Raw genomic sequence first — 19,570 nt, 5'->3', positions numbered from 1 at the left:
GTCCTCTCCTGGCACTGTCCCCGTGGTGTCCGTGTCCCCTGCCTGGCACTGCCACCACCCCGCTGTCCCCGTCCCTGTCACCGCAGTCCCTTGCCCAGAGCCTCCACCGCAATCCCCGTGTCCCTGTCCCCTTTGTTACCAGCGGTGCCACCGGTGCCACCAGTGCCAGGCGGCGAGTGCCGAGTGCCACCACCCCCCACCCCAAAAATGCCCCCAGACCCCCGTTCCCCGTCCCCATCCTTGTCCCCAAGCGGGTGACATGGCAGTGGGTGTGGGGGTGTCACAACTGATGTCACTTGTCGGGGGGAGGGAGGGGATGACGCCCCCTCAGACCCCCACTTTTTTTTTTTTTTTGGGTGGGGGGGGTCCAGCGCGGGCCGGGATGCGGTTGCCGTGGCGACCACCGGTACCCCGGGGATGCGGGGGGCGCGCCCGGAGCCCCCCCACTGCAGAGCCACAGCCCGGGCGAGACCATTTGGGTCGGGGGGGGGGGTGGGATGCTCGACGACCCCCAAAATTTCCACGGGACCCCCCCCGACCACTCTTTGATCGGGGGGTGTGTTTGATCGCGTCGCGCCGCGTCCCAAATCCCGATCGAAGGGTGGTCGGGGGGGGTCCCGTGTAATTTGGGGAGGGGGAAACCAGCGTGTGTGTCCCCCCCCAATTTGGGGTACCGTGTGGTTCGGCCCAGTCTGGCAGCTGCCTGCCCTGCCCATCCCTGGCGCAGTCCGGGCCGGGCCGGGCCGAGGATGCGGCTGAAACGAGGAGGGGGCTGCGGGGGGGGTGAGTGGGGGGCGGCACCGGGAAAGGGGGGAGGGCGGAGGTTGGGGGGCTGGGGAAAAGGACATGAGGGGGGGGGAGACACACAGGGACAGGGTGAGAGGTAGAGGCTGTCCCCACCCCCGTCCCACTGTCCCCCATCCCTGTCCCCTCCTGTCTCCCTCTGTCCCCGTTCACCCCCTCCCTGTCCTCCTGTTCCCCCATCCCTCTCCCCCTGCCCCTCTCTCTGCCCTCTCCCCCTGTCCCCCCCGCTGTCCCCATCTTCCCCTTCCCACTGCCCCTCTCCCCGTCCCCCTCCTTCTCCCCATGTCCCTCCCTGTCCCCCCCCCTCTCTGCCCTGTCCCCCTCTTCTGTCCCCCAATTCTTCTGCCCCTCTCCCCGTCCCCCATCCTGTCTCCCCATTCCTGTCCCTGTCCCTCTCATTCCTCTCCCCGTCCCCCCCGTCCCTCTCCCTCTCCCCGGTCCCTCCCCACAATGGCGGTCGGGCCGGGGCGGGGCCGGGCCCGGAGCGCGGGGGGGGCTGAGCCGTGAGCGGGGTCCGGGGGAGACCCGAGGGAAGCCCGGGGAGGGGTCCGGGGGGGTGACGGGACAGCGGAGCAGGGATGGGGGGCAGGGGGGTCCGGGAGCTGTGGGGGCTCCGGGAGGGCAGGGGGCGTGTCATGGGGGTCTCTGTGTGGGGTGAAGGTGCTGCCTCCCACCCTCCCCCCTCTGCTGGGGTCCGTCAGAGCCGTGGGGCAGGGGGGCTCCCGTGCGGCAGGGGGAGGGTCCCGCGGGGCAGGGGGTGCCGTGGGGCCGTCTCTGTGGAGCGTGGGTGCAGTGGGGGGCAGGGTGAGGGAAGGGGGGAGGGGATGGCCCTGTGGGGCTGCAAGTGTGGGGGGGTGGTGGTGCTGCTGGGGGGACTGGTGGTTTCTGTGGGGCTGGGGGTTTCTGTGGGGTGCTGAGGGGCTGCAGGGGCAGTGGGGGCCATGGGCCTTGGTGTCTGTGTGGGACGGGGGGTTCTGTGGGGCTGGGGGGTTCTCTCTGCGGGGCCCGGGGTCTGTGTGGGGCTGGGGGGTGCTGAGGGGGCAATAGGGGACGTGGGGCCGGGGGTCTCTGTGGGGCCGGGGGGTTCCGTGCAGCCCCCAGCCCCCCCTGTGCCCCCGCAGGCTGAGCCGTGGGGCGGTGTGGGGCAGTGTGGGGCGGGATGGCGGGGCAGGAGCCGAGCCCCCCCCCCAGCCGGCAGCTGGAGCCCTTCCTGCAGTGCAGCCTCTGCCATCAGCCCTACCGCAGCCCCAAGGTGCTGCCCTGCCTGCACACCTTCTGTGAGAGGTGAGCTCACTGAGACCCACTGCACCTCACTGCACCCTGCTGCACCCCACTGCATCCCTGCTGCACCCCTGCTGCTGCCCACTGCACTCCTGCTGTGTTCTGCTGCATCTCCACTGCACCTCACTGCATCTCACTGCATCCCTTCTGCTCCCCACTGCATCCCCACAGTGCACCCCACTGCACCCCTGTTGCATCCCCACTGCATCCCCATTGCATCTCCACTGCACCTCACTGCATCCCGCTGCTCCCCACTGCATCCCTGCTGCACTGTGCTGTGTCCTGCTACATCCCCACTGAGGCCCCACTGCACCTCACTGCATCCCTATTGTATCCCCACTGCACTCTATGGAGCCCCATTGCACCCCCACTGTACCCCACTGCATCCTTGCTGCATTCCACTGCACCCCAGTGCATGGCTGCTGTGCCCCACGCTGCAACCCCACTGCAACCCCACTGTGCTCCTGCACCCCCACTGCACCCCTCCCCTTCCCTGCTGTCTCTCTGGCCACTGCCACTGCCCCTCTCCTGTGCCTGCACTGCAGCCTCACTGCACTGCACTGCACTGCATGGCAGTGCAGCCTCACTGCATCCCTGCTGCTCCCTTGCAGCTCCCACCATCCCTTCTGTACCCCACTGCCCTGCCCTGCACTGCCCTCCACTGCACTGCACTGTGCTGCACTGCACTGTGCTGCAGCCTCACTTCCCCCCTTACTCCCCCCCCCAAGCCCCAATGCCCCCCACCCCTCTCCGCAGCCCCCATCCCCCCATCTGTCTGTCCCTGCCCCCCGTGGGCTCTGGCACACGCAGCCCCCAGGCCCTGCTCTCCCCTGCTGTCCCCTGCTGTCCCCTCCTGTCCATCTGTCCGTCCGTCTGTCTACATCCTCACCCTGCACCCTGACCCCCGCGTCCTCCCCATGTCCCCCCGCCCCCTGACCCCCCCTGTCCCCCCGTGTCCCCCCAGGTGCCTGCAGACCCACATCCCCCCCCACAGCCTGACGCTGTCGTGCCCCCTGTGCCGGCAGAGCTCCATCCTGCCTGAGCTGGGGGTCTCAGCCCTGCAGACCAATGGCTTCATCCTCAGTTTGTTGGAGATGCTGCAGGCACAGCCCCCCCCCGGCACCCCCCCGCACCCCGAGCCCCTCGCTGCCCTCGCTGGGCAGCCTCTCTGCTGCCCCAACCACGAGGGGAAGGTGGGGGGCACGGGGGGCTAGGGGGGGCTGGGGGGGATGAAGGGCTGGGGCCATCCAGGGGGAGCTGAGGGGGGGTTGTCCAGGAGGTTCTAGGGGTCTGGGGGGGGATTGGGGAGGTCCAGGGGGTTCAAGGAGGCTGCCAGGGCTGGAGGGGGGGGTCCTGAGGACACTGCAGGGAATGAGGGAGGGGAGGGGTCGAGGGGATTGTGGGGGGGTGGGGGCTGCAGACTGCTGGGGGGGGGGGGGGGGGCGGTCCAAGGAGTTATGGGGGGGCTGCAGGGGTTCTGGAGGGATGTCCAGGGGGGTTGGGGGGGGCTGCAGGCTGCCGGGCAGTGTCTGTGGATGGGTCTGGGGTCACCCCCGTGCCAGGTTTTGGGGTGCAGGCAATGGGGCTGCACTGTGGGCTCGGGGGGTCCCGGCGGGTCCGGGGTCCCCCCATGGCAGTTTTGGGGTGCAGGTGATGGAGCTGTACTGTGAGCCCTGCGAGACCGGGATGTGTGGGGGCTGCGCGGGGGGCGCCCACCGGGACCACCGAACGGTGCCACTGCGGGACGTGCTGGAGCTGCACCGGGCAGCACTGGGGGGGCAACTGGAGAGCCTGAGGGGCAGGTAGGGATGGGGGGGACAGGGGGACATGGGGACAGGGGGACATGGGAGGCAACTGGAGAGCCTGAGGGGCAGGTGGGGACAGGGGGACAGGGGGGGCAGGGGGAGACAGGGGACACTGGGGGACAGGGGATGGAGGTTGCTGGGACACGGGGGGGGGCAGGGGATGGGGGGATCACAGAGGGACGGGGGGGCAGGGGGGGATAGGGGTGGGGCTGAGAGGATGGGACAGGGGAGGACAGGGGGCACACGATGTCCCCCTGCTGTTTCCTGCTGTCTTCTGATGTACCTATGATGTCCTTTTGATGTCCCCATGTCCCCCGGCTGTCCCCCTGCTGTCCCCCTGCTGTCCCCCTGCTGTCCCCCTGCTGTCCCCATGCTGTCCCCATGCTGTCCCCATGCTGTCCCCATGTCCCTGCTGTCCCCAGGCTGCCCCAGCTGGCCGCTGCCATCGGGTTGGTGTCTGGGATCAGTCGGCAGCTTTCCCAGCGCCGGGAGGAGGCGGTGGCCGAGATCGGGGCCACCTTTGAGGACCTGGAGCTGGCACTGCGCCAGCGCCGGGCGCTGCTGCTGCGGGACCTGGAGGCGACCTGTGCTGCCAAGCAGAAGGTGGGACCCCCACAACACCCCCCGGGGGTCCTCACAGGGTCCTGGGGTCCCAGGAGGGGTCAGGACATGGGCTGGAGATCCTGGTGGGGGTCTTGGTATAAGGGTGAGGGCCCCAGGGAGGGTCAGAACATGGTGGGGATGAAGGTGAGGGACCTGGTGGGGGTCGCACTGAGGGTCCTGACGTCCCTGTGAGAGTCCTGACGTGGTGAGGATGGGCTGGGGGTGCTGGTGGGGGTCACACTGTGGTAAGGGTGGGTTCTGTTGTGGTGCTGGGGGTCCTGGGGATGGGGGTCCTGTTGGGTGCACTGTGGTGGGCCTGTGGGGTTCTCATGGTGGGTCTGGTGGGTGTCCCATGGTGGTCGCAGGGGAGGTCCAAGTGGTCATCCCGTGGTGGCCCCATGGTGCTCTGTTGGTCATCCCATGGTTCTTCTGTCGCTTGGTGATCCCCTAGTGTCTGGTGGGTGTCCTGTGGGTGTCCTGTGGTGCCCTGGTGGGTGTCCTGTGGGTGTGCTCTATTGCTCCGGTTGTCATCCCATGGTGGTCCCATGGGTGTCCCCTGGTGATCCCCACAGTGGTCATTCCATGGTGACCCCATCATGGTCTGTTGGGTGTCCTGTGGCTGTTCTCTGGTGGTCCCATGTTGCCCTGGTGGCCACCCCATGATGGTCCCATGGGTGTCGCATGGGGGTCCCATGGTGATCATTCCATGGTGGTCACCCCATGATGGTCCCGTGGTGCCCCTGTGGCCACCCCATGTCTGTCCCATGGTTGTCCCATGGGTGTCCCCTGTTGTCCCATGGGTGTCCCATGATGGTCCCATGGGTGTACCATGGTGATCACTCCATGGTGGCCAGCCCATGATGGTCCCATGGGTGTCCCATGGCTGTCCCATGGTGGACCCATGGGTGTCCCCCGCTGTCCCCCCCAGGTGCTGAGTGCTCAGCTGGAGGTGCTGCGTGCAGGGCAGGAGAGCATCCGGAGCAGCTGCTGGCTGGCGGAGCAGGCGCTGCGCCACGGCACGGCCCCCGCGGTGCTGCTGGTGCGGAAGCAGCTGGGGGAGCGCCTGGGGGAGCTGGCGACCCGCGCCTTCCCCGAGCACCCCCACCAGAACCCCCACCTGGAGTACCGGGCCGAGACCGAGGGGCTGCGCCGCTCCATCCAGAACTTGGGGGCCCTGGTGACCACCAGCGCCGCCGCGCACCAGACGGTGGCCACGGGCGAGGGGCTGCGCACGGCGGTGGTGGGACAGCCCGCGTCCATCAGCGTCACCACCAAGGACAAGGACGGGGAGCTGGTGCGCTGCGGCAGCGCCCGCCTCTGCTTCCAGGTGGGTGGGGGGCCTGGGGACCCCCCTGCGATCAGAGAAAGGTCGGGGTCTTGGGGAGCACCCTGGGTTGGGGACCACCCCAAGCTTGGAGAAAAGTTGGGGTCTTGGGGACCACCTCCAGCCTGGGTGGGAGCACTGAGGGGAGAACCTGAGGGAAGGTGTGGAGGAGCACGAGGTGGGGTGGGTGGGAGCGGTCTCTGAGCACCCGTGGGCAGGGAGAGCTTCTGGGAGGGGTGCAGAGGGCACCCCAACCCAACTAGGGGTGGTGGGGATGGGTGGGCTAGAAGGTCCTTCCCAACCCAAACAGCTCCGTGCCCCGGGAGTTCACCAGTTGCTGATTCCATGGTTTGATCCTTTGATGACCCCATCACTCCACCACCCCATGGCACCACCTTCCCTTCACGCCATCACCTCATGGCTCCAGGATCCCATCACCCCATCAATCACCCCACATTCCCGTGCCCCACCACCCCACGTTTTCATGATCCCCCCACGTTGTTCCCACGCCCCGTTCCCTGCTGCCCCCTCCCCACTAACCCCGCTCCCTCCTCTCCCCGTGCCCCCTCTCCCGTGGCCCCCGCAGGTGACGGCTGCGGACGGGTCGGTGTTGGACTCGGAGGTGACGGACAACCGGAACGGGACGTACGAGCTGAGCTACACCCCGCGGGCCGAGGGGGAGGTGGTGCTGAGCGTGCAGCTCTACGGACAGCCCATCCGCGGGAGCCCCTTCCGCGCCCGCGCCCTCCGCAACCCCCCCCCGGACACCGAGGACGTCAAACGCAGGATCAAATCCCCCGGGGGCGGGGGGGGAGGCGGCGGGGGTCCGGGCGGGGGTCCGGGCGGGGGCCACGTGCGGCAGAAGGCGGTGAGGAGACCCTCGAGCATGTACGGCAGCGCCAAGAAGAAGGAGAACCCCATCGAGGATGAACTCATCTTCCGCGTGGGTCAGCGGGGAGGGGGCTGCAAACGGGGAGGGGGAGATGGGGGGGAGGGGTCACCGGGGTCTGGGGGGGTCAACAGAGGTGGGGGGGCACCAGGGAGGTTGGGTCCCGGAGGGATGGTAGAGGGGCTCCTGGGGGGGCGGGGGGTCACCAGGTGGGTGAGGGTCCCTGAGGTCCATGGGGGGGTCACCAATGAGTGGGGGGGTCACTGAGGTCTGGGGGAGGTCACCAGGGGGTGGGGGTCATCAGGGGGGTGGGTGCTTGAGGGCTGTGAGGACTCTTTAGGGATGGGAGCGGGACTCCTGGGGGGTCTCTTGGGTCCATGAGGGGGTGGCAGGGGGGTGGGGAGGTCGCTGGAGTCTGGGGGGGACAACAGGGGTTGGGGGTCACCAGGGGAGTTGGTAGCCCCTGAGAGGGGGGGCAGTGGGGAGTGCCTAGGGGGCGGTCAGAGGGTGGTCCTGGGGGCCGTGCCCCCCCCAACCCCTGGTGCCCCCCAGGCTGCCGGGGTCGGGAGAAGGGGGAGTTCACCAACCTGCAGGGGATCTCTGCCTCGGGCTCTGGGCGCATCGTGGTGGCTGACAGCAACAACCAGTGTGTGCAGGTACCCCCCGGGAGCCCCCCGGGACCCCTGGTGCCCCCAGGATTCCCTGGGACCCTGATGGATCCCTGGACACCCCCGGAATCCCCCCCTGGACACCCCTGGGACCCCCTGCGATCTCCTCTGGACCCTCCTGAACACCCACAGACACCCCCGGGACCCCTCAGACCCTCCTGGACCCCCCCAGCCCCCAGGGCTCTCCCTGCCCCCCACACCCTCTGCCCCACGCCGTGTCCCCCCCAGGTGTTCCCCTGGTTCAGTCCTGGCCCCCCCTGTGACCCCCCCGCCCCCCCCAGGTGTTCTCCCCCGAGGGGCAGTTCCGGCTTCGTTTCGGGGTCCGTGGCCGCTCCCCGGGGCAGCTCCAGCGCCCCACGGGGGTCACCGTGGATCCCAGCGGGGACATCATCATCGCCGACTACGACAACCGCTGGGTCAGCATCTTCTCCCCCGAGGGAAAATTCAAGGTGAGGGACGTGGGGCTGCCCCACAGTGACCCACAGGGGCTGCCCCACAGTGACACACAGGGGCTGCCCCACAGTGACCCACAGGGGCTGCCCCACAGTGACACACAGGGGCTGCCCCACAGTGACCCACAGGGGCTGCCCCACAGTGACCCACAGGGGCTGCCCCACAGTGACACACAGGGGCTGCCCCACAGGGACCCACAGGGGCTGCCCCACAGGGACCCACAGGAGCTGCCCCACAGTGACCCACAGGGGCTGCCCCACAGTGACACACAGGGGCTGCCCCACAGGGACCCACAGGGGCTGCCCCACAGGGACCCACAGGGGCTGCCCCACAGTGACCCACAGGAGCTGCCCCACAGTGACACACAGGGGCTGCCCCACAGGGACCCACAGGGGCTGCCCCACAGTGACCCACAGGGGCTGCCCCACAGTGACCCACAGGGGCTGCCCCACAGGGACACACAGGAGCTGCCCCACAGGGACCCACAGGGGCTGCCCCACAGGGACCCACAGGGGCTGCCCCACAGTGACACACAGGGGCTGCCCCACAGGGACACACAGGAGCTGCCCCACAGGGACCCACAGGGGCTGCCCCACAGGGACACACAGGAGCTGCCCCACAGGGACCCACAGGGGCTGCCCCACAGGGACACACAGGGGCTGCCCCACAGGGACACACAGGAGCTGCCCCACAGGGACCCACAGGGGCTGCCCCACAGTGACACACAGGGGCTGCCCCACAGGGACACACAGGAGCTGCCCCACAGGGACCCACACTGCCCCATAGCAGCACCCTGGACCCACCATGGGGCTGCCCCATGGGGCTGTTTATGGGTCAGTGTGTGAGTCCCTGACCCCCATTCCCCCCCCCCCCCCCCAGAGCAAGGTGGGCTCGGGGCGGCTGCTGGGCCCCAAGGGGGTGGCCGTGGACAGGAACGGACACCTGGTGGTGGTCGACAGCCGCGGGTGCTGCGTCTGCGTCTTCCAACCCGGGGGGAAACTCCTGAACCGCTTCGGGTCCCGGGGGGGCAGCGAGAGGCAGTTCCAGGGTGAGGGGGACACAGACCCCCGGACGGGGGGGACGGGGGCCAGGCAGGGGTGGTGGAGGTCATGGGGTGGGGTTGTGGGGGGTGGTCCTGAAGGCAGAGGGGGGGGCGTGGGTGGGGGTCAGAGGGTCAGGGAGTGGTCCTGGGGGGGTGGGAATCCTGGGGCTGGGGGTGGGGCTGTGGGGGGGACGTGGGGGTCACGGGGTGAGGTGGGGGTCTAAGTGTGTGTGTGGGAGGTCATGGGGGTCCTGGGGTGGGGGAGGTGTGTGTGTGGGGGTGGATCCTGGGATTGGGGAGGGGACCTAAGGGTGGTGCTGGGGGTCCTGGGGGGGGTCATGGCAGTGGGCAGGGATTGTGGGTGAGGGTCCTGAGGTGGGGTCCTGGGGGTGTTGGGAGGGTCAGGTGAGGTTTTAGGGGTGGGGATGCTGGGGGAGGTCCGGGGGGGCTCTGATTCCCCCCCCATGGACAGGGGCAGGAATGGGGGGGGGGGGGGGGCTCTGGGTCCAGCCCCACAAGGAGGGGGGGAGCCCCAACCAACAGCCCCCCCCCCTCACCCACCCTTTTCCCCTCCTGTCCCCCCGTGTCCCCCCAGGTCCCCACTTTGTGGCTGTTAACAAGAAGAACGAGATCGTGGTCACCGATTTCCATAACCACTCCGTGAAGGTGGGAGGGGACCCCCGTGACCCCCCATAACCCCTGCGACCCCCATGACCCCCTGTGACCCCGGTGCCCCCCACCCCAGGTGTACTCAGCGGACGGGGAGTTCCTGTTCAAGTTCGGGTCCCAGGGGGAGGGCAATGGGCAGTTCAATGCCCCCACCGGGGTGGCCGTGGACACCAACGGGAACATCATCGTGGCGGACTGGGGCAACAGCCGCCTGCAGGCAGGAAACGACCCCTGACCCCCCGAGCATGACCCCTGACCTCTGACCCCATAACCCCTGGCAATGACCCCTGACCTCTGAGCCTAGGGGGGACACACAGGGGGAGTGGGGGCTATGGGGGCATGGGGGGGTCCCAGGGGTCCCAGTGTGATGGTGGTTGGGGGTGTGGGGTCCTGGGCTGGTGGCCCCTGGGGGTCCCAGGGGTGGTGGCCTTGGGGACAGGGGGGTCCTGAGGTGGGGACAGCTGGGGGTCCCATGGTGTTGGCCCTTGGGGACTGTTGGGGGTCCCAGGGTGGTGGCCCTTGGGGACAGGGGGGGCGTCCCATGGTGGGGACAGGGGGGGTCCCAAGGTGGTTGCCTTGGGGACAGGTGGGGTCCTGGGGTGGTGGATCCTGGGGGTCCCATGGTGCTGGCCCTTGAGGACAGGGGGTCCTGGGATGGTGACCTTGGGGACAGGGGGGGTCCCCGTGTGGTGGCCTCTAGGGGTCCTGGGGTGGTGGCCTTGGGGACAGGGGGGGTCCCATGGTGGGAACAGATGGGGGGTCCCGAGGTGGTGGCCCTTGGGGACACTCGGTGTCCCCTGCAGGTGTTTGACAGCGCGGGGTCCTTCCTGTCCTACATCAACACGGGGGGGGATCCCCTGTACGGCCCCCAGGGGGTGGCCCTGACCCCCGAGGGACACGTGCTGGTGGCCGACTCGGGCAACCACTGCTTCAAGGCCTACAGATACCTGCAGTGAGGGGACACGGGGGACAGGGGGACACCCCAGGGACGGGGGCACCCGGCACCTCCCCACAGGGGGGCTGCCCCCCCCACGGCTGACCCCAAACCTGTGGCTCCCCCATGGCCACCCCCTTGGCTCGCTGCCCCACAACGGGGCTGCCCCATAGGGTGGGTGTCCCATAGGGTGGGTGCCCCATGGCCATGGCTGCCCCAGAGGGTGGGGGGTGCCCCATAGTGCCGCTGCCCCATGGCTGTGCCTGCCCCACACCATCCCTGCCCCACAGCCACCCCCATGCACTGCCCCAGCCTTCCCCAGCACTTTATCCGTGGGGCTGTGGGGGTCTGTGGGGGGTCTGTGGTAGGGCAGCTGCTCCCCAAACTCCCCCTGCCCCATGGGGCTGCCCCACACTGACCCCACTGTCCTGGACATGGGGCTGTGCCTGTGGGTGCTGCCTGGCCCATGGAGGGGTCTGTGGGGGCTCCATGGGGCGCTATGGGGCGGGCGCCATGCGCTGAGGAGTTGGATGTACAAAAGTAAATAAAATATTCTGGAAATAAATAAAAGATTTGGGAACCCCCGGGGGGGTCCTGACCCACAGTCTGCCCCATGGGACCCCCAAGCCCCCCCAAGTGAGGCAGAGCCGGTGCCCTCTGGGGGCCCATCCCACTGATCCCTGATACAGGGACTGGGGTGGAACTGGTCTGTACTGGGAGGCAGGGACTGGTTTGTAGTGGTCCTTACTGGGAGCAGGGACAGGGTCCTACTGGGTGACCCCCAGGCCCCCCCAGCCCAGCACAGGGACATTAGGGGGGGCAGGGGCTGGAGACCCCCAGGGATGGTGGGGGGAGGGGGGGAGCAGGGGGATGAAGATGGAGGAAGAGGAGGCTGAGGGGGGGGTGCCTGTTGCCCTTTATTGGGGTCCATGGTCCTGAGGCAGAACCCGTGGGTCCAGCAGACCCCCAGACACGTTCCTGGTTCTGGTGACCCAGCTGGTGCCCTCACCAGAACCTTGGGCTCCCTCCCCCAAAGCTCCCGACCTGTGTCCAAGGTTCTGGTGACCCCATTGATGTCCCTCAGCAGAACCTCTGGATCCACTGGACCATCCTGGCCCCATGTCCCTGGGGGAGGTGGGGGTCCTGCTGACCCAGTTGGTGCCCCTCAGCAGAACCTTTGGCTCCTCCAGACCCCCCTGCACCCGTGTTCATGGTTCTGGTGACCCAGTTGGTGCCCCTCAGCAGAACCTTTGGCTCCTCCAGACCCCCCTGCACCCGTGTTCATGGTTCTGGTGACCCAGTTGGTGCCCCTCAGCAGAACCTTTGGCTCCTCCAGATCTCCTGGATCCGGTTCCAGGGCAGGGGGGGGTGGAGGTCCTGGCAGGGCCGGGGGTCCCCGGCGCGGCCTGAGCGGAGGGCGCAGAGCAGAGCGGTTCTGCAGACCCCCCCGCAGGGTTTGCTCGGGGGGTGCCCTTTGTGCAGGTGGAACCAGAACCGCTGGAACAGCTCCGGGTCCTCCTGCAGCCGCCGGACCAGGTGGTCCCAGTGGGCCGGGGTGGTTCCGGACAGCCCGTAGCTCTCCCGGGCCCGGTAGAGGAGGGTCCAGGGGGGGCTGGGGGTGTCCCCGGGGGTGTCCCCGTTGGCTCTGCTCAGGTTGAGGATGAAGGTCCAGTGGTCCAGAACTGCCCGGGAGCTGCCGGGGTACGACCCATCCACCTCATAGACCCGGAACCCTGGGGAGGGGGAGAGTGGTCAGGGGGCCCAGGGGGGCCTAAGGGGGACTATGGGGGGGGGTCTGGGGGCAGCATGGGGGGTGTGAGGGATTTGGGGGTGACATGGGGGGGGTTCTGGGGGAATCTGGGGACGTTTTGGGGGCATATGGGGGGATTCAGAGGATAAATGGGGAGATTTAGGGGGATTTGGGTGGTTTATGGGGAATTTGTGGAAGATTTCGGGGAATTTTGGGAGATAAGGGGGTATAGGGGGGTTTGGGAGGACATAGGAGGGGAATGGGGAGGATCTGAGGGGGGGGCATTGGGAGATTTGGGGGGATCTGGGGAAAAAGGGGGGGGTTTATGGGGGAATCTGGGGAGATTTGGGAAGTTCCTGGGAGGGTCTGTGTGGGGTCTGTGTGGGATCTGGGGGGCTGTCTGGGGGGTCTGTGTGGGATCTGGGGGGGGGGGCTGTGTGGGGTCTGGGGGAGCTGTGTGGGGTTTGGGGGGGCTGTGTGGGGTCTGTGGGGGGGTCTTGGGGGGCTGTGGGGTCGGCGTTCCCGCACCGGGGTTGAGCCCAATGTAAGTGGTGACGCTCGGGGCGAGGAACGCGACCGCGATGGGGCGGAACGGGGGCGGATCCGAATAGAAAAGTTCGAACTCATCCCGGTGCGTGTGCCCGAAAAACTGCCCCGAGATGGTGCCCTGGAACCTGCGGGAGAGGAGACCCCTGAGACCCCCACCCCCAGACTGTCCCCAGATCGTCTCCTTGAACCGGGGGGGGGGGGGGGGGGGGAGGAAGGGAGACCCCTCCCCAGGGAGCCTCACACCCCCCCACCAGGAACCCCCCATTCCCACTATAGGGCAGAGTGGTTCTTGCTATGGGGCAGCTGTGGGGCAGGGGGTGAGGGCCTGCTCTGGGTCAGTGGTGGGGCGGGGGTCCTGCTGTGGCTCTTGGGGTCCCGCAGCCATGGGTCATAGGGTCCCACTTTGGGGTTGCTGTGGGTCCCTGTGGGTCCCTGTGGGTCTTCATGGATTGCTGTGGGTCCCTGTGGGTCCCTGTGGGTCTCCATGGGTCTCTATGGATTGCTGTGGGTCCCTGTGGGTCTCTATGCGTCCCTGTGGGTCCCCGTGGGTCGGTACCGGCTGAGGATGCGGTGGTAGTTGCGGCTCCAGGCGCTCAGGCAGTGCCCGGGGGGGATGTGGCCGATCACGTGCACCTGGGGGGGGGATGGGGTCAGACCCGGACCCCCAACCCACCCCAGACCCCCCAACTCAGCCCAGGACCCCCAACCCCCCCCAACCCAGCCCGGGACCTCCACCCTCCCCCAGCCCGACTGCCCCCCAATAATCTGCAGCTATGGGGGTGCTCAGGAGGTGCCCAGGACCCCCACGTGCCCCTCTCCTTACCCCCAACCCCACTGACCCACACCCACGGGGGTGCTCAGGAGGTGCCTGGGTGCCCATGTCCCGTTCCCCCCTTCTTTATTCCACCTCCCACTCATTTGCACTTTTGGGGGGCTCAGGGGATGTCAGGACCCCCCCACCCCCCTCCCCTTATTCACCCCAAATAGGGGGGCTCAGGGGGTGTTTAGGGGTCCCGGCGCCCCCCCCCCACCTTCTCTCCCGCCCTCTCGGCGGCTGCCAGGACCCCCCCGAACCACCGGAGCTGCCCCGCGGGGTCGGTGGCGTTGATCAGGAGCCAAAAATTGGCCCGGGAGCAAAAATTCATATTCAGGGAAACCACACGGAGCCCGGGCCGGACCAGAGCCGTGTAGAACCCCCCAGCCCTGGGGGGACAGGGGGGGGTCACACACCCATCCCCAGCACAGCACCCAGCACACCACACACACCCAGAGAGCCCCCCGGGACCCCCCAACCCCCAGCACCCACCCTGAGACCACCCTCAGGACACCCCGACCCCCAGCACCCACCCTGAGACCACCCCTCAATACCCAACACCCACTCTGGGACCCCTTTGCCTCCCCCCAGGGCACCCCCAGTCTGCCCCCCCAAGCCCCTCTGGGCCCCCCCTGACCCCCACTAGCCCAAAGCCCTCCACCTACAGCCCCCTAAAGCCCCCCTGACCCCCATTATCCCAGAACCCCCACCCACAGTCCCCCCCTGACCCCCACTCACCCAAAGCTCCCACTTGTAGCCCCCCTGACACCCCCCACCCCAAAACCCCCACCCTGAGCCCCCATCACCCCATTACTCCAGAGCCCCCCCTGATACCCCCCCACCCCGAAGCCCCCTCCTGAACCCACTCCAAAGCCCCCTCATGGACCCCCCCACCCCAAATCCCCCTCATGGACCCACCCCAAGCCCCTCAGCACCCACCGCAGTGTCTGGAGGGCGTCGGGGGGCAGCCACCCCCCCCACTCCTGGGCCATGGCACGGTAGAGCCAAGAGATGGAGTGGTTGCCCCGCACCGAGGGGGGGGGGAAGGCGTTGACCGGGGTGGCCTCGTGGTTGCCCACGGCCGGGAAGACCCGGAGGGGCCCCAGGTGGTTCCGCAGCAAACGGGTCACGGTCTGGAGGGCCCGGAGCTGATCCTGGCGGCTCTGCTGCCACACATCGTGCGCTGGGATGTCCCCTGTCCAGTACACGGCCGAGAAGGAGGAGAGGTTGGGGGCCAAGTGGGTCAGGAGCCCCTCCAGGGTGTGCAGGGGGAGGTCACACTTCCCGTACGACCCCCAGAACCCAGCCCGGCCCGTGTCGTTGGTGGCACTGGTGGCACTGGTGGCTCTGCTGAAGGCAGTGTGGGCCCTGGTGGTCATGGTGTCCCTGTTGATGGCCCTCTTGGCCTTGGTGGCCGTGGCATCACTGTTGATGGCCTTGGTGGCACTGTTGGTTCTGGTGGCCACAGTGTCCCTGTTGATGGCCCCCTCGACTCTGGTGGCACTGCTGGCTCTGCGGGCCGCAGTGTCACCGTTGGCCACGTCGGACCCGGCGTCACCATCGGGTGTGGACCCCATGGCGTCGCTCTGGGTGTCCCCGCGGCAGCAGAGGGGGTCGGGACAGTCCACGGGGCTGCCCGGGGCGTAGCGCCGGTCCCAGTGGAGGTCGGTGAGGAAAAGGATGAGGTCGGTGGGCGCCCCGGGGGGGGGCGGCTGTGGCGGCGGCACCGGGGGCTGCGGCTCGGGGGGCAGCGTGACGTTCCAGTCGGCCAGGATGTCCCAGTGTCCGCAGCCCTCCCCCAGCAGCAGCCCGCAGGCCTCGGGGGGACGCAGGACGGAGCGGGACCAGGCAGCCACCACCTCCCCCTGGAAGAGCCCCACGGCTTGGCGGCACACGGGGGGACGTGCCAGCCCCAGATCCTGGCACAGCCGCGAGGCCACGCGGCCCACCCGCGCCACGTTGGGCTCCAGCTGTGGGGACACGAGGGGACATCCGGGGGTCACTGCCACGGTCACCTCCGGGGACCGCCCCTGGGGACAACACCCCGTGGGGGGACACCCCCAGGACGTGTCACCTCTGGGGTGACACCAGGCCTCTGGAATGGCCCCAGGACCCCCGAGACCCCACCCCTCTGGGGTGACCCCAGACCCCCACCGTGTTCCCGAGACCCTGCCCCCCACGCTCCCCTCCCTGTCACCTGTCCCCAGCCGGGTTCCCCTATTTTTGGGGACTGCCCTGCCCCCCCCTTGTCCCCACACCCGCCCCGTGCGTGTCACAAGCTCCGACCCGCCCCGCACCCGTGACAGGGACCCGGAACCTGTCCCTGTCCCCAAACACTGTCCGTGTCCCCAAACACTGTCCGTGTCCCCAAACACTGTCCCTGTCCCCACACACTGTCCCTGTCCCCACACAGTCGGTCCCGGTCCCGGTCCCGGTCCCTGTCCCGGTCCCCATCCCTCTGCCTTTCCCTCTCCCGGTCGCCCCCGTCCCCCTCCCTGTCCCCTCGCCCCCCCTCTCCCTGTTCCCACCTCTGTCCGCCTCTCCCTGTCCCCCTGTCCCCATTCCTGTCCCCCCTGTCCCTATCCCTGTCCCCCCACCCCCGTCCCTGTCCCCAGCCGTGTCCCCCTGTCCTTATCCTCCTGTCCCCTGCCCCTCTCCGTGTCCCCCTGTCCCCGTCCCCTGTCCTAATCCCCGTGTCCCGGTCCCGGTCCCGTCCCGGTGCTGTCCCCACCTGCAGGGCGATATCGAGCGCCCCGAACAGGAGGTGACAGACGGAGCAGGACACGTTCCGCCACCCCCCCCGCGGCACCGCCGAGAGGAAGGCGACAGCGCCGGGCTGCGACTGCGACAGCGACAGCGACAGCGACGACAGCAGCAGCGACATCGCGACAGCGGAGCGGCCCGCACCGCCCGACAGCGGCGACATGGCGCGAGGGGGACGGGCGGGGACGGGGGAGGGGACAAGGAGGGAGGGGACAAGGGGGGGAGGGGACAAGGGGGGAGGGGATAAGGGGGGAGGGGACAAGGGGGGAGGGGATAAGGGGGGAGGGGACAAGGGGGGAGGGGCACTCGGGGAGGAGGCGGGGATTGACGGCGAGGGGGGCACGATGGGAAATGGAGTCCCCTCCTTGTCATCCCCTCCTTGTCACCCCCTCCTTGTCACCCCCCTCATTGTCCCCCCGCTATTGTCCCCCCCTTTTGTCCCCTCATTGTCCCCCCCGCTATTGTCCCCCCCTTTTGTTCCCTCATTGTCCCCCGTTATTACCCCCCCATGTCACCCCCCCGTTATTATCCCCCTTTTTCTCTCCTCATTTGTCCTCACCGTTTTTGTCCCCCCACTGTCCCCTCTTTAATGTCCCCCCATTTGTCCCCTCACTGTGCCTCCCGCTATTGTCCCCCCATTGTTCCCCCTTGTCTCCCCACTGTCCCTTCATTGTTGTCCCCTTCGCGTTATCGTCCCCTCGTTGCTGTCCCCCCCGTGCCACCTCCCTGTTCCACCCTTGTTCCCGTCACCCTGCCCATTATCTCCTCGCTATTGTCCCCAGTGTCCCCCCCAATTGTCCCCCTCATTGTCCCCCCTGTCCCCGTCCCTCTCGCTCTCTCTCGGTCACTTTATTGATGGGGGGGGAGGGGAACACCCCGGGGGGCGCTGGGGACACCTCCACCCCCTCCCGGCGGTCCCTGGGGTGCCTTCCCCCAGTGTGCAGGGTCGGGGGCCCGTGTGGCGGGGTCCTGAGGGGGGGGGGGTCCTGGGGGTCCCGGGCTGCACCAGGTGGGGGGGCTCAGGGGGGGTGTCAGGGGTCTAAGAGGGGTCTCAGGGATGTGTCAGGGGGTCTCAGAGGGATCTTATGGGGGTTTCAGGGTGATTTTGGGGGTCTCAGGGTGGGCTCAGGGCTGTGTCAGGGGTCCCAAGTGATTCTCAGGGTGGTCTCAGGGTGGTCCCAGAGGTCTCAGGGTGGTCCCGGGGGTCTCAGGGTGATCCCAGGGGTCTCAGGGTGGTCTCAGGGTGGTCCCGGGGTGATCCCGGGGGTCTCAGGGTGGTCCCAGGCTGCTGGCGATGGTGTAGCTGCCCTTGGAGATGGAGGGGGTGGCGGTGGTCCCCTCCTCGCCCCCTCCCTGCCGCCTCCGCCCACCCCCCAGCTGCCCCCCGGGGGGTCTTGGGCAGCAGCAGCAGCGGGGGGCGGGGGGGGGTTCGGTGCCGCCCGGTCCGGGGGGGGTGGCAGGAGCCCAGGATGGCGTCTCGGAACCGCCGGTTCATGAGCCCGTAGAGCAGGGGGTTGGCGCAGGCGGAGCTGTAGGAGAGGAGGTGGATGAAGGCCATGGGGGGTCCCGGAGAGCGCCCGCCCCGCAGCCCGGGGGGAGAACGCCCGCCAGGTGTTGGCCACGAAGAGGGGCAACCAGCAGAGGAAGAAGATGGCCACGATGGCCACCAGCATGCGGATAACTCGCCGTTTGGCCAGCAGCTGAGCCTGGGAGGCGATCACCCGGTGGGGAGGGGGCTGGGGGGCGGCCTGGGACACCTCCCCCCCGCGGTTCTGCAGCTCCAGCTCAGCCCCCGGCAGCTGCAGGTAACGAACGTCCCCCTCTGGAGGGGGTCTGGGGGCTTGGGGAGGGGGCTCCGGGGGGGGGACACCTGGGGGGGAGAGGGATGGGGTCAGGAGGGGAGGGCATGGGGGGGATCAGGGGTCAAACTCCCTCCCCCCATTGCCCCATGTCCCCAAACCCCCCCCTGTTGTCTCATGTCCCCCAGGGACTCCCCAGGTGGGGCTCAGCCCCCCCCATCATCCCACCTCCCCCAGGCCCCCCCCATCCATGGGGACCCCAAGCTGTGCCCTCCCCAACCCTGTCCCCATGTCCCCTCACCCCCCTTTCAGCTGCCCCCCCTCGCCCCTCCCCAGCCCCCATTCACCTGCCCACCCCCAGCCCCCCAACCCCATCACCCCCCGTGCCCCTCCATGCCCCCCCCCCACCCCCCTCAACCCCCCGCATCCCCCCTTCAACCCCCTTAATACCTCCATTACCCCCCATCCTCCCTTGCCCCCCATGCCCCCTCACCCCCCATTCCCCCCCCGCCCCCTTGCCCCCCATACCCTCCCCCATCTGCAGCCGCCCCCCCCTGCAGAGCTCTCTGGAGATGAGGCCGTAGGACACGGCCATGACCACCCCGGGCAGGAAGAACAACAGCAGCAGCAGCAGCACCGACCTGGGGGGGCACCCTGAGACCCCCACCCACCCACCCTGACCCTGACACCCTGAGACACCCACCCACACCCACCCTCAGACCCCCACCCACCCTCAGACCCCCACCCACCCACCCTGACCCTGACACCCTGAGACACCCACCCACATCCACACCCTCAGACCCCCGCCCACCCTGAGACCCCCACCCACCCACCCTGACCCTGATACCCTGAGACACCCACCCACATCCCCACCCTCAGACCCCCACCCACCCACCCCAACCCTGACACCCTGAGACACCCACCCACAGCTACCCTGAGACACCCACCCACACCCACCCTGACACCCTGAGACACCCACCCACCCTGTGACCCTGCCCACCATGGGACCCCTCCCCACCATGCCTCTCTGTGCCAGCCCATGATGTCCCCCTGTGTCCCCATGTCCCCAGTGTCCTTATACCCACATGACCCCCTCTGTCCCAAATCTCCCCTTATCCCCCATATTCCCATATCCCCATGTCCCCAGAGTCCCCAGTGTCCCCATATCCCCATGTCCCCAGTGTCCCCAGTGTCCCCATGTCCCTATGTCCCCAGTGTCCTTAATACCCACATGGCCCCCTCTGTCCCAAACCTCCCCTTATCCCCCATATCCCCATGTCCCCAGTGTCCCCAATGTCCCCAGTGTCCCCATGTCCCCATGTCCCCAGGTCCTTAATATCCACATGGCCCCCTCTGTCCCAAACCTCCCCTTATCCCCCATATATACCCATGTCCCCAGTGTCCCCATATCCCCATGTCCCCA

General features: G+C 68.4%; 3 protein-coding genes across 3 annotated transcripts; 1 reads left to right on the top strand and 2 right to left on the bottom strand.

Annotated features, from left to right (window-relative positions):
* The first annotated feature begins 699 nt into the window (after positions 1–699).
* On the top strand, positions 700–11,042 carry TRIM3 (tripartite motif containing 3). Its single transcript, XM_071752574.1, has 13 exons — positions 700–783; positions 1,926–2,088; positions 3,050–3,278; positions 3,736–3,887; positions 4,313–4,493; positions 5,422–5,820; positions 6,404–6,764; positions 7,259–7,362; positions 7,656–7,823; positions 8,707–8,875; positions 9,465–9,535; positions 9,615–9,755; positions 10,342–11,042. The coding sequence occupies exons 2-13, from the start codon at positions 1,964–1,966 to the stop codon at positions 10,492–10,494; spliced, it is 2,253 nt and encodes a 750-aa protein (XP_071608675.1). The 5' UTR covers positions 700–783; positions 1,926–1,963; the 3' UTR covers positions 10,495–11,042.
* Positions 11,043–11,365: 323 nt separating this feature from the next.
* Positions 11,366–16,537, bottom strand: SMPD1 (sphingomyelin phosphodiesterase 1). The gene is made up of 6 exons (XM_071752696.1): positions 16,317–16,537; positions 14,525–15,555; positions 13,803–13,974; positions 13,328–13,404; positions 12,751–12,896; positions 11,366–12,205 (listed from the first exon to the last, which is right to left on the bottom strand). The coding sequence occupies exons 1-6, from the start codon at positions 16,509–16,511 to the stop codon at positions 11,784–11,786; spliced, it is 2,043 nt and encodes a 680-aa protein (XP_071608797.1). The 5' UTR covers positions 16,512–16,537; the 3' UTR covers positions 11,366–11,783.
* Positions 16,538–17,174: 637 nt separating this feature from the next.
* CCKBR (cholecystokinin B receptor) lies at positions 17,175–19,538 on the bottom strand. Its single transcript, XM_071734364.1, is given in 4 exon segments — positions 17,175–17,909; positions 17,911–18,206; positions 18,676–18,801; positions 19,535–19,538. Coding segments are annotated over 4 exon segments (780 nt in total). The 3' UTR covers positions 17,175–17,555.
* Between the last annotated feature and the right edge of the window lie 32 nt (positions 19,539–19,570).

Source organism: Heliangelus exortis, chromosome 1 (genome assembly GCF_036169615.1).
Source record: "Heliangelus exortis chromosome 1, bHelExo1.hap1, whole genome shotgun sequence".
Classification (NCBI taxonomy): Eukaryota; Metazoa; Chordata; class Aves; order Apodiformes; family Trochilidae; genus Heliangelus; species Heliangelus exortis.
Note: the sequence above shows the minus strand (reverse complement) of the source record. Positions and strands in the feature narration are given on the sequence as shown.